Below are 14,201 nucleotides of genomic sequence, written 5' to 3' on the forward strand. Positions count from 1 at the left end.
GTGTGCAGCCATGATTGTGACACCCTGGAACATAGCAGGTGGTAACAGAGCCTGCCTAAGGGCACCTGTTACCAGGAGGCAGCTCATGCTCATGGAAAAGAACTATTTTTGGAAAAGAAAAACTGTATTATTAGTTTCATTCCATAAAAAAGTAATATATTTTTTTGTAGAAAACAGAAGTCTCATAGACACACACACACACAATAAAAATTCATAATTCCACGAACCAAAGGTAAATCCTTTTAATATTTTGTTGGAGATAGCATCCCAGAGTGTTTGTATGTGGATATATTTGAATACAAAAGACAGCACAGCTTCTGCGTCTGGCTAACATGGAGTAACAGGGCCTGGATTTGCTCTCTTGCCTGAGATAGCCAAACAAATAAAACAAACAAAAATAAACCAAAACCAGACAGAACACATGGAACAATGGTAACCAAGACACCAGACACCAGGCACAAAAGGACAGTGATCCCTGCAAGATGGGACACAAATGCAGTGAGCTCTGTGACTGCTCCAGCTCACTACTTGAGAGAGCTTCCAGAGTGCAGTGCAGGGAGGGACGATCCTGGCAGAGCCCCTGAGACTTCCCGAGTTGACGGGATGAAGCTGAAAGTCTGGGGAGACTATGGCAGTGAGAGCCCAGAGAGGACAGAGCTGACCAGGGAGAGAGCACTGCAGAGATCCTCAGAGGGTCCCCTTGGAGTATTCAGCAGAGTGTTCAGATCAGTGCATTCATTCGAGGAGACTACCTGAGACCTGGGGAGAGCAACCCAAAAAGATGAGAGGGAAGAGTGCTTGACGCACACAAGAACAGGAGTAATAATAATGTCTATTCTGCCAGGCAGGCTGAACCTCTTAATTTATGGAGCATTGGGTAGAGTACTCAGAAGGCTCTTGTCTGTTGTGAGAGGTAACTCTAAACTGAACATTGCTCTGGTTCCACCTAAGAAATCTCAAAACTAAGACCCCAAAGAACCAAACTGTTTCTGACATCGCAGAACAAACTGCATCCCAGAACAAACCTCAGGAACATTTAGAGTGATACAAAAATATTCAACAACATAAAGGGTACAATTTGCAATGTCTGCCAACCAATCAGTGATTAGCAGGCATATAAAAAAAGAAAGAAAATATAACCTGTGACAGGAATGATGCAAACCATTTGGAATGGACCTAGAACAGATACAGGTGCTGGGATTAGCAGACTGGGGCATTAAAACTGTTATTATTCATCAGGTAGCAACATTAAAGATATTTAAAAAGCCCCACATCAAACATGTACACATGAACATTACAATGTCTGAGACAGAAATACACTTGGGATTAATGGCATGTTAGATATATAAGGAAAGATTAATGAACTTGAAGACATAGATCCAAAATGAAACAGAGTAAAAAGATAATAACAAGGACTGGAAAGCATTAGTGAGCTACGGGAAGACTTCAGGTGGCCTAACAAATATGCAGTTCTCACCTCTGAAGGAGAGAGGGAACCGAAAAAGACATCTGAAAAATGGTCCTAAATTCCAGATTTTATGAATGGTATAAACCTGCAGAATCAAGAAGTTCAGTGAAGCCAGAGCACAAGAAGCATGAAGAATACTACACTAAGGCACATCATAATAAAATTATTTCAAAGCAATGATGAAGAGAAAATCTTTAAGTTTCCAAAGAAAGAGACATGTTACAGGCCAGGAAACAAAGATGAAGATGACAATATATTTCTCTTTAGAGAATGCACGTGTGAAGACCACAGAGCAATACCTTTACTTAAAGAAAACACCTGTTACCTCAGAGTACTACACCCAGTGAAAATTTTTCTTATATACTAAAACCAGACATTTTTTTCATATAGAAAATCTAAAAAGAATTCATCAACAGGGGGCCCACATGGTAAGACATGCAAAAGGAAGTCCTTAAGGCAGAAGGAAAATGACAGCAAATGGAAACATGGATCTTCACACAGTCGTGAAGAACACTGAAAAGAGTAACTATATAGGTAAATTCACATACTTAAAAAAGTATTCAAACCACTTTGAGATAATTGTTTAAAAAATAATGTAACGTGTAAGTAGAATCGATGACAATAAAAGCCTGGAAGGGGAGAAATTAAAGTCTATTAATGTAAGATTTTTATAGTCTGTAAATGACTTGAAGGTATGACTTGAAGGTAATCCATGGCAAGTTAAAAATGCACACGATAAACTCCAACCACTGAAAGGAAAAACAAAGAGAATAATAACTAATATTTATTTAATGGAATGGATTGTAGAAAAAGGGCAAAAGGAAACAGACATAAAACAAGTTGTACAAGTTATTCTAACTATATTTAATAATTGCATAGCATGTAAATACTTTAAATATCCCAATTAAAAAGCAGGCATTGTCAGATCAAACAAACAAGCACCATTCAGCTATAGATGTTCCTCAAGTGACTTTGGGTTACATCCAGATAAACTTATTGTAAATTAAAAATATCATAAGCCAAAATGTGTTTAATATTCCTAACCTGCTGAACATCATAGCTTAGCGTAGCCCACCTTAAATGTGCTCAAAACACTTACATTAGCATATAGTTGGGCAAATTCTAACACAAAGCCTATTTTATAATAAAGTGCTGGATATGTCATGTAACTTACTGAATATTGTACATTACATCAAAGTTGAGATGGTTTTGTGCTATTGTGAAATTGAAAAATTGTAAATTGAACCAAACTAAGTCAGGGAACATCTGCATGTGCTGCTTACAAGACACATGTTTAGAATATAAAGACAAGGCCAGGCATGGTGGGCCACACCTCTAATCCCAGAATTTTGGGAGGCCGAGGCTGGTGGATCACCTGGGATCAGGAGTTTGAGACCAGCCTGGCCAACATAGTGAAACCCTGTCTCTATTAAAAATACAAAAAATTAGTCAGATGTGGTGGTGGGTGCCTGGAATCCCAGCCACTTTGGAGGCTGAGGTAGGAGACTCACTTGAACCTGGGGAGGTGGAGGTTGCAGTGAGAGAAAGTCACGCCGTTGCAGTCTAGCCTGGGTAACGAGTGAAACTCTCTCAAATATATATATGTATATATGGACACAAATAGTTGAAAGAAATGGCAAAAGACTCATCAGAAGAAAGTGGCTATATTAATATCTGACGAAGTAGACTGCAGAGCAAAGAATATAACTAGGATTAAAGAACATTTCATCATAATGAAGGGGTAAATTCATATAGAGGACATAAAAATTACATTTATGTGATTAATGACAGCTTCAAAATATGTGAAACTTGATAGTAGTGCAAGGAGGAATATCTTCTCAATTATAGTTGGAAAGTTCAGTTTCAATTCTCACAATAATTGAAAGAACAAGTAGAAAAATCTGCAAGGATATAGAAAACTTCATTATTGTTAACTAACTTGACCTAACTGATATTTATAAAAACTCCACTCAACATCAGAAGAATGTTTATCTTTTCCAAGTGCACATAAAACATTAACTGAAATAGATTCTAGGCCTTAAGACAAATCTCAATAAATTTAAAAAGATTCAAGTGATGTAAATATTTTCTCTGAACATAGTTGAATTAAATTAGAAATTAAAAACAAGGATATTTGGAAAATACTCAAATATCTGGAAACTAACACACATTTCAGTAATCCAAGGGTCAAAGAAGACAGTGAGATTGAAATTAGGAAGTATTTTTGTACTCATCAGCTCGGAATGCCGTAACAAAATACCGTAGGCTGGGCAGCTTAAATAACAGCACTTCATTTCTCACAGTCTAGAGGCTAGAAAGTTCAAGATCCAGTGGATTTCGTTCCCTGGCGAGGGCTCTCTTCCAAGCTTGCAGATGGCTGCCCTCTCCTTGTGTCCTTATGTGGTAGGGAGGCAGGGAGAAGAGGCAGACAGGAAGCTCTCTGGCATCTCTTGTACAGGCATTAATCCCAGCATGAGGGCTCCACCCTCCTGACCTCCTCTAAGCCCTATCACCTCTGAAGGAGACTCCATCTCCTGTTACTACCCCATTGAGGAGATTGGGCAGGGCTTTGGCCAGAAGACTTTCAGAGAAACACAGTTCAGTCCAGAGCAATTTTGTCTCATAGTGAAAACAGAACATATCAAAATTTGTGTGATTCTTCTAAAGCAGAAGTCAGCAGACTTCTTAGAAGGCTATATAGTTAATTAAAAAACTTTTTTAAAATTGTACTTTAGGTTCTGGGGTACGTGTGCAGATCATACAGGATTGTTGCATAGGTACACACATGGCAATGTGGTTTGCTGCCTCCATCACCCCCTCACCTACATCTGGCATTTCTCCCAATGTTATCCCTCCCCAACCTCCCCACCCCCCCACCGCTGTCCCTCCCTTGGCCCCCGCAACAGACCCCAGCATGTGGTGCTCCCCTCCCTGTGCCCATGTGTTCTCATTGTTCAATACCTGCCTATGAGTGAAAATGTGGTGTTTTTCTGTTCTTGTGTCAGTTTGCTGAGAATGATGGTTTCCAGATTCATTCATGTCCCTACAAAGGACATGAACTCATCGTTTTTAATGGCTGCATAGTACTCCATGATGTATATGTGCCACATTTTCCTTGTCTAGTCTATGGTTGATGGGCATTTGGGTTGGTTCCAGGTCTTTGCTAATGTAAACAATGCTGCTATGAATATTCGTGTGCATGTGTCCTTATAGTAGAATGATTTATAATCCTTTGGGTATATACCCAGTAATGGGATTGCTGGGTCAAATGGAATTTCTATTTGTAGGTCCTTGAGGAACTGCCACACTGTCTTCCACAATGGTTGAACTAGTTTACACTTCCACCAACAGTGTAAAAGTGTTCCTATTTCTCCACATCCTCTCCAGCATCTGTTGTCTCCAGATTTTTTAATGATCACCATTCTAACTGGCATGAGACGGTATCTCAATGTGCTTTTGATTCGCATTTCTCTAATAATCAATGATGATGAGCATTTTTTCATGTTTGTTGGCCTCATACATGTCTTCTTTTGAAAAGTGTCTGTTCATATCCTTCATCCACTTTTGGATGGGTTTATTTGTTTTTTTCTTGTAAGTCTGTTTTAGTTATTTGTAGATTCTGGATATTAGCTCTTTGTCAGATGGGTGGATTGCAAAAATTTTTTCCCATTCTGTTGGTTGCTGGTTCACTCTCATGATTGTTTCTTTGGCTGTATAGAAGCGCTGGAGTTTAATTAGGTCCTACTTGTCTATTTTGGCTTTTGTTGCCAATGCTTTTGGTATTTTAGTCATGAAGTCCTTGCCTATGCCTATGTCCTGAATGGTTTTGCCTAGGTTTTCTTCTAGGGTTTTTATTGTGTTAAATCTTTAATCTATCTGGTGTTAATATTAGTGTAAGGTGTCAGGAAGGGGTCCAGTTTCTGCTTCCTGCCCACTGCTAGCCAGTTTTTCCAACACCATTTATTAAACAGTGAATCCTTTCCCCATTGCTTTGATTTGTCAAAGATCAGGTGGTTGTAGATGTGTGGCGTTGTCTCCAGGGCCTCTGTTCTGTTCCATTGGTCTATATCTCTGTTCTGGTACATGTAGTTACTTTTATAGGCATGTGGGTCATATGGTCTCCATTGCAATTACTCAGCTGCACCATTATATAGCATGAAAGCAGCCATAGGCAACACATAAATGAATGGATACGGCTGTATTCCAGCCTCCAAGTGTGCTGGTCCCCACTCTAAAGCAGTATGTAGAAGGACATTTATAACACTAAACACCTGTACTTGAAAATATGTGTCTCAAATCCATAACCTCAGCTTTATCCTATGGAATCAGAGAGAAGAGTAAATTAAAAGTAAGCAGAAGAAAAACATATACACAGACCAGAAAAATAGGGAACACCAATGAAAGCAAAAGCTGGTTCTTTGACAAGATGAATCATATCGATAAACATCTGGCCAAGCTGATGAGGAAAATGAGAGAAGATACAAATTACTAATATCAAGAATAAGAGCTGTTATATTACAATAGAGCATACAGACATTAACCTTGTTGTTAGAGAAGATCATGGAGAACTCTACGTAAACTGACAACTTAGATATAACAGACAATTTTTTGGAAATACACACTCTGTAAAACTTCACTCAAGAAGGTGTAGGTAACCTGATTAGCCCTATATCCATAAAAAGAATAAAAAATGTTAAAAAACCTTCCCACAAAGAACAAAAACAGCATAAACAAATAACTCAGGCTATTTGGTGAATTCTTTGGTGAAGTCTACCAAATAGTTAAGGAAAAAATAATGTCGTAATACCAATTCTATACAAAGCTTTACAGTAAATGGAAGAGAAGAGAGTATTTCCCAATTAATTCTATGTGGTTCTGATATCTAAACTATACAAAACCAGTATGAGAAAAGGTAACTAGAGATAAACATTTCTTGTGAACATAGATTTAATATTTTAAAAATTAATAAATCCAATTTAACAATAAATAAGTAGGTAATACATCTTAACCAAGTAGAATTTATCCAGGAATGGAAGATCATTATGGTATCTGAAATATTAATCAACGTAATTTACTAACAAACTCAATGAGAAAACCATATTATCATCTCATAGATGCAGAAAAACATTTGGCAAAATCCAGTATCTGTTAGTGATAAAATCTTCCAATAAACTAGGGAAAAAATAGAAATTCATCAGCCCAGTAAAGAACATTTGTGGATCTATAGTTAGCATTATACTCATTGAGAATAACTGAAAGACTTCCCTCTAAGATTAGAATATAATCCCTCTTAGAATATATATAATGAAATGTATATATAATGAGATTATATATATGATGAGATCATATATGATGAGATTATATGAGATATTTATGATGAGATTATGAGATTATATATGATGCGATCATATATGAGATTATGTATGATGAGATTATGTGATAAAACCATATTTGATGAGATTATATATGATGTGATTATATATGATGAGATCATATATACAATCAGATTATATATGATGAGATTATATATGATGAGAGTATATGAGATTATATTTATGATGAGATTATATATGGTAAGGTTATATATGCTGATATTATATATAATCAGATTATATACATGATGAGATTATGTAGGATGAGATCATATATATGAGATCAGATATTTGATGAGATCGTACATGATGAGATTGTATATGTGATGACATTGTATATGATGTGATTATATATGTTGTGATTATATGAGATTACATATGATCAGATTATATATGATGAGACCATATATGATGAGATGATATATATGAGATTATATATGAGATCATATATGATATATATGATCAGATCATATATATGATCAGATTATGAGATCATATATACCATGAGATTATATATGATCTCATCGTACATGAGATTATATATGAGATTATATGGTTACATATAATGAGATTACATATGTAGAGATTATATATATATATAAAATGAGATAATATATATTAAATTACATATAATGAAATTATATATATAATCAGATATATATATATAATGAGTTAGATGGGTATGATTAAGAATAATTGAGTATTGAGCTTAAATGCTTTCTTAATTGGTGGCTGCTTTTAGGCCAACTATGGTGGTAAAATGTTTTACTCTCTATAAAAGGTTATTTCCTAGGGTCTAGAGAGCTGTCCCTCTTGAAACTAACAATTAAATTTACGGGAGGATTAAATCGTTCTGTAAGGAAATTTAAGGTTGAACTAAGATTCTTTCTTGGAAAACCAGCTATCACCAGGCTCTCGATAGGTTTGTCGCCACTACCCATAGATTTTCCCACTATTTTGCCACATAGACAGGTGTGCTCTTTTAGCCACCCTTGGGTAGCTTGCTTGGTTTTGGGGGGCATTGTTGAAGTTCTCTATAAAAAGCTATTTCTAGTTAATTGCTAATGCAGAAGGTAGAAGGGTTTGTCTTTGCTTTTTTATGCTTTATTAAGTTTTTGTCTTTCCCTTACGGTACTATATGGCACCGAAATATAATTTCTATCACCTATACTTTTGTAATAGGTAAATGGTTTAATTATTGTAGTTAAATAATATAGTTATATGAGGTTGGGGCTAGAGTTAGCTCAAAGTGATCAGCTATTGATGAGAGCTTCCGGGTGTAAGCTGGATGCTTTAGTTTAAGCTACACTTTGATTCGTCCGAGCGCGCTTTCCAGTATGTTTACCATGTTACGACTTATCCCCTCTATATCAGTGTGAAGTGGCTTGTTGGCAAGGTACTTTTATATGATGTTTGAGGAGCGTGATGGGCAGTGTGTGCGTGCTTCATGGCCTTATTCAGTCAAGCTCTCTATTCTTGATTTACTGCTAAATCCACCTTAGGTCTTTAGATTTCATAAAGGTTGTCATAGAATTTTCTAATTTAGAAAATGTAGCGCATTTCTTCCCACTTCATTGACTACACCTTGACCTAAGGTTTTTATCATAATACTTGTGCTTACTTTACAATCTTCAAAGAGTTTGCTGACGAAGCTGGTATATAGGCTGAGGGCAAGAGGTGGTAAGGTCTATAGGGGTTTATCATTATATATAATGAGATTATATATATATGTGATCTCATATATATTGATATATATATGATATATATATCAGTATACACAATATAATACATATAATGAGTATATGTAATATATATAATATCATATATAATCTCATATATAGAGAATATATATAATGTCATATATATAATAAGTATATATAATATATATAGTCTCATATATAGAGAATATATATAATGTCATATATATGAGTATATATAATATATATAGTCTCATATATAGAGAATATATAATCTCATTTTATATATATTATATATGAGATTATATATGTGAGATTATATATAGAGAATATATATAATCTTATTGTATATATATAATGTCATATATATATAATGAGATACATATATAATGAGATTTTATATATATGAGATATATATATAGAGTGAGATTATATATATATTATCTGTTGATGGGCATCATATATATAGTCTCACATTTTCTTCATATATATACATATGTATATACACACCCACACACACCATAGAATACTCAGTCATAAAAAATAATGGAATAGTGTCTTCTGCAGCACTTGGATGGAACTGGAGGCCCTTATTCTAAGTGAAGTAACTCAGAAATGGAAAAGCAGTACCACATGTTCTCACTTAGAAGTGGGAGCTTAGTTGTGAATAAGCAAAGGCATGCACTGGTAACGAGAACATTGGACCCTAGGAAGAGGGAAGGTTGGGAGGGGGCGACGGATGGAAAACTATATACTATGTACAATGTACACTACTCAGGTGATGGGTGCACCAAAATCCCAGACTTCACCAATATACAATTTATCCATGTAACCAAGAACCACTTGTACCCCTAAAACTAATGAAAACAAAATCACAAAGAAATGAATACTTATGTAGTTCAGAGGAATAATAAATCGGCACTAGAGTTTGAAACAGTAAAGAAGTCACATCTGAACAGTCGTCCACATTTTCTGAGCATTACGCAGAAATGACGGAAGTTGTGAGGAAAGCGCTTTCCACCTACCATTGCTGCACCAGGCTGACCTCTCCCAGGTCTCTTGGGATGACTCTCTTTTGGTATTTCCAGCAACAGGTAGGGAGGAAGGATCTCCAGGATCCAACATGTGGACAACCACTTATTCTCCAACCGTAAGCCTCCCTGGGGTAAGCATGAGTCTGCCTGACTGTAGCATCAGCGTGCACCAACCCACTGCACCTTCGGCTCCTAACGAGCTAATGGGATAAAATTTTTCTTTGCTGATTACATTTGTTCCTTTTTGCCTGTTCTACAGAGACTCACCGTGGTGAACAAAACTATTCAACTATCTTTAAAATAATACCTGAGAAGTCTCTTGAGGGAAGCGTGCTCCTACACTTCTGAGTGCTATCTTTCTCAGAAGACAGTTTACCCTTCATGCCTCACTTCGTACACTTGGATGTTTTTTTATACTTTTCCCACCACGCCATGCGCTGGGCTTACTGGGATGTTCTTCCCATTTTCCCACCATGCCGTGCATGCTGGAGCGTTTCTCACGTATCCCATCGTGCCGTGCATGCTGGAGTGGTCTTTAGGCTTTCCCTGCCATACTGTGCATGGTGGGCCTTTCTTTACGTTTTCCCACCGTGCCATGCGTGCTGCAAGGTCCTTTCTGTTTTCCCACTATGCTGTGTGTGCAGGGATGTTTTTTCATGGTTTCCCATCATGCGGTCCTTGCTGGGGTGTCAGACTGTGCATACCTTCTTCACATTTTCCCACCATGCTGTGTGTGCTGGAACCTTCTTCACATTTTCCCACTGTGCTGTGCATGATGCGGTGTTTTTCATGTGTTCCTGCCATGCTGCATGTGCTGTGAAGTTGTTTGGCTACTCGTCCACTGTTTTTCTCCCACTCCATTGGGTGACAGCTTAGTGTCACTCTCTAGTGGACCCTGCTCTGTCTTTCTGGTCCCCTCTTAATTTCCTTTGCAGGTGTTTTTTGTTGTTGTGATTTGTGTGCCTTCAGGGGTCTTTGTTTTTTACTCTTTTCAATGCCCAGGTCAGCTTGTCTAGCAGAGCTCATCCCCTCCGTGGCTTGCTCTGTTTTCAGCATGCTGGGATCCATGTCTCTGCGAAAGGCTCTTTCTTTACCCCATATGTGCCAGGACCCCTGTGCCCATGCTTGATGGATCCCTTATAAACAGTGAGACCCACACCCCCTCCTCCCTGTCATCGTACCCATTCCTGCAGTGCTGGGCCCTCTCCTCACTGGGCGTCTAGACAGAATATTTTCAAATTACACCATGCATATTTTACTAAAATATCCAATAGATTCAGCTAAACACTTCATAAGACCTTTTTTTTCTTTTGAGTTTTCACATGGAAGAATTCAAGAAATCATTTTGGCTTGAGCCCCTCCCTTACAACCTAATGGACCATTTTGACTTGTCAGAGCTAGCCTGAAAGCATCATTCCTAGAAAATGGTATTGGTGGGCCAGAAGTCCCTCAGGTGCATCCCCTTAAATATATGTAGCTTATGAATCTGAGAATGTTCTAATCTGATTGGGGGGTTCCTCTGTTGGTTGTTTTATATGCCTAATATTTGGCCATTTGATCCATCAAATGAGAACAGCAGGGAAAATTAAGAAGAAAATGACTGATTGGAGCCAATAACAAAACAACACAAAGCAGAAGTAGCGCCTTGAAGCAGAAAGAGCGCATTTAGGTGCTGAGTTGATGTGTGTGTGCTGGTGGGTGGTTTTGTTACTGGGAGCACGAAGGAGAAGAGTCTAGGAAATTACAGACACACATAAAAGCAGCAGGGGGGCCTGGTTACCTGCACCTAGGCAGCTTAGCGCAAACATCTGCATCGCACTGCACATGGCATCTGCCTGTTTCCTGAAACGATCAGTTTGGAGTTTTCATTACCGTCGTTCTTACTTGACAAACCCACCCCGTCATCACAAGCCCAGTAGCCCCCACATGCTTCGCTCAGCGCTGTGCTGTTTTGCTGCGGATGCACACCCAGGACCTCCTTAGTTTTTTTTTCTTTCATCTACTCATCACTTCTCTCTCCAGTTGTCCCAACATTTCAAATGGGGCAAAACTTTATAGTTATTATGTTCCAAAGGGACCAAGAATTACTCAGGATAGAGGTACTTCTGTCTTCCTTGGGTATTTTCTCTAAAAAATATTAGCAGTTGTATTTCATGACTCAGCTAGTGTGTACATATATTAGTATCATATTTTAAATTATTTTCTCTGACCCACCAGTTCATTTTTTTTTGCTTCTGGTTTTAGAAGAAATGAAAACATTTTCCTAACCCCCTGAAAGTGTTATGGACCTTTTTCAGATATCTGAATGAATGTGAATTCTAGAGGTAAACACAAAATTAAATGTAATTGAAGAACTGTCAGAAAAGTGGTGAATTCTTATATATGATCATCCAAAGCATTCCATGAGTCCTGCCTCTGTGTGGTTTCCCTGCTGTCTGTCCAGGAATTAGCTTATACAGCTCCTTCTGTCATTTATAATGCTATTTTTAAGGATAACCGTTGGATGCACAGGTAACTACAAGGGATTAAGCGTTTCAGATGATTGTATATTCGCAAGCTCTAAACTTTGACACAGCTTCATTGATGATGGCCTCTAGTTGTGTTGTATCTTTAACAGTGTTGAACATGAGTTCACATATTTTCTAAAAGTGAGATGATAAATATGTAAACTTCGATAAGGAACAATTAATGTAATTTAAATCACTCAAACCCAGTCCTTTGGAAGGTGATTTTCCAAACTCCCATTGTGGGATCCTCACTATTGTTCCATGTGACTTGCCACCTCTCTACCCATGTAAGAGGTTCGCCAGGCTCCCAAGGCAGAGCTGGATGCCTGTCATCCCTCCCACCCTGCCCCTGTTGCTCCCCATGGTCGAGCACTGTCACTGTGCCTCTCACCCACTCTGTGGCACCTGTGATCCATCAACACTATACAAAAGACCTTGAGTTCTCGCCAGATGGCCAGCTTCGTGGGGGCGGTAGCCTCAACTGTCCTGCTGGGGCTCGGGAGGTGCCTGCACAGATATGCTAAAGGTATCAAAGCACGTGGTCAGTGAAAGAACAGAGGCAACCAGTGCTGCTGCTGACTTAGTGCAGGACAGACCAACCTCATGGAGACCTTGCCCAACTCTGAAGATACCCTCAGTGGACTGCCATGTGCAGAGCCCTAGGCAGGCAAAGGAAGCGTGTGGGGAAGGAGAGGGTTTCTGTCTGGGTCCCTGCGGCTGCTCCTCATGCTCTCAGCAGCCTCAGCCCTGGTGGGCCCCGGGTGCCCTGCAGAGGGCTGTGCTCTCCAGCCATGAGGATGCTTTTCAAATTGATGGCAGAGATTTAAATGAAATGTTTAAAAATTCAATTTACCTTTAAATGGGCAAATGTTATCATATAGTTTAGTATTTTGTCCCATTCAGTCTTTTTTCACTCTGTCTTGGGGAAGCCATCAGTCTGGTGGTGAAGGCGAGCTAAGGTTGAATTAGACGTGATAGTGTGTTTTTATTTCCTCCTGAGCTGGCTTGTCATTTGTGCAAGAACTGGTGTTTGGTGCTTGACATGAAAGAAACAAACCTTAACAGTTTTCACAATCATGGTGAGGAGTCCATGGTTTTCCTTGGGCTTTCTGTTGGGCTCCAGGACCTCTTTCTAAGGTCCCGGAATTCCTGGTGAGTCCCTTCCCTCCTGGGCCCTGGCCCTCCCTGAACCCTGACTCAGGGTGCTGCTGCCTGTGCAGAGGAAAGGCCCGTCTGCTGTTTCATTCCCACTTGTCTATTTCCAGGGCCTCGACTTTGCCGGATTCACTGCACACATGTTCGTTGGGATTTGCCTTGTTCTCCTGGTCTCCTTTCCACTCCTCAGGCTCCTTTACTGGAACCGAAAGCTTTATAACAAGGAACCCAGTGAGATTGTTGGTGAGTACAAGTGCCCCCTCATGTAGGCTCAGATTTCATTACCATAATATTGTTTGTTTGCCAGGGAAGTTTTTATCAGGAAGTATCTGTTGATGGGTGCTGCGTGCTCAGTATCAGTGACTCTCCACGCCTGCTTGCTAGTATACACTGTTTTCAGGGCTGCTATCACGAGCTGTGCCTCTTCAGTTTTCTGTGAAGTGTACTGGGGTAAATGTGGGAAGTAATGGCCACCATGTACAACTTAAGTGTTGTAACCTCCTAAAGCCACACGTGAATGGTACAAATGTGCTAACATACAGACTGTAGTGTCTAACAGTGTGTCATAGCTTGAGTGTTAAATGTGACTGCAAATGCAGCACCATACCCAGCACAGGAGGTGACATGCCCTGTCAACCAAGAGCACATGCTGGGCTGGGTGTGGTGGCTCATGCCTGTCATCTCAGCACTTTCAGAAGCTGAGGCGGGCGGATCACCTGAAGTCAGGAGTTCCAGTTCAGGCCGACATGAAACCTCGTCTCTACTAAAAATACAGAAATTAGCCAGGTGTGGTGGCTCATGCCTGTAGTCCCAGCTACTCAGGAGAATCTCTTGAACCCAGGAGGTGGAGGTTTCAGTGAGCTGAGATTGCACCACTGCACTCCAGCCTGGGCGATAGAGTGACGCACAGTCTCAAAAAACAAACAAACAAACAAACAGCACCAGCCAGCAGGACAGGACGAGGGCTT

General features: G+C 39.2%; 1 protein-coding gene across 22 annotated transcripts in view; it reads left to right on the top strand.

Annotated features, from left to right (window-relative positions):
• The window catches only part of OCA2 (OCA2 melanosomal transmembrane protein), a 431,394-nt gene that overhangs the window by 86,679 nt on the left and 330,514 nt on the right, over positions 1–14,201 (top strand). For 21 of the 22 annotated variants that reach the window (XR_013536485.1, XR_008482351.2, XR_013536487.1 and 18 more), the window contains one exon: positions 13,344–13,476. The exons of the other annotated variant lie outside the window; for it this stretch is intronic. Coding sequence is in view for 14 of the 21 variants with exons in the window: in XM_054258175.2 (XP_054114150.2) it covers positions 13,344–13,476 (133 nt within the window). In the remaining 7 variants the exon portion in view is untranslated. The remainder of the gene's footprint in view (positions 1–13,343; positions 13,477–14,201) is intronic. 22 annotated transcript variants of the gene reach the window in all.

This window comes from Callithrix jacchus, chromosome 6 (assembly GCF_049354715.1).
Source record: "Callithrix jacchus isolate 240 chromosome 6, calJac240_pri, whole genome shotgun sequence".
NCBI classification, from domain to species: domain Eukaryota; kingdom Metazoa; phylum Chordata; class Mammalia; order Primates; family Cebidae; genus Callithrix; species Callithrix jacchus.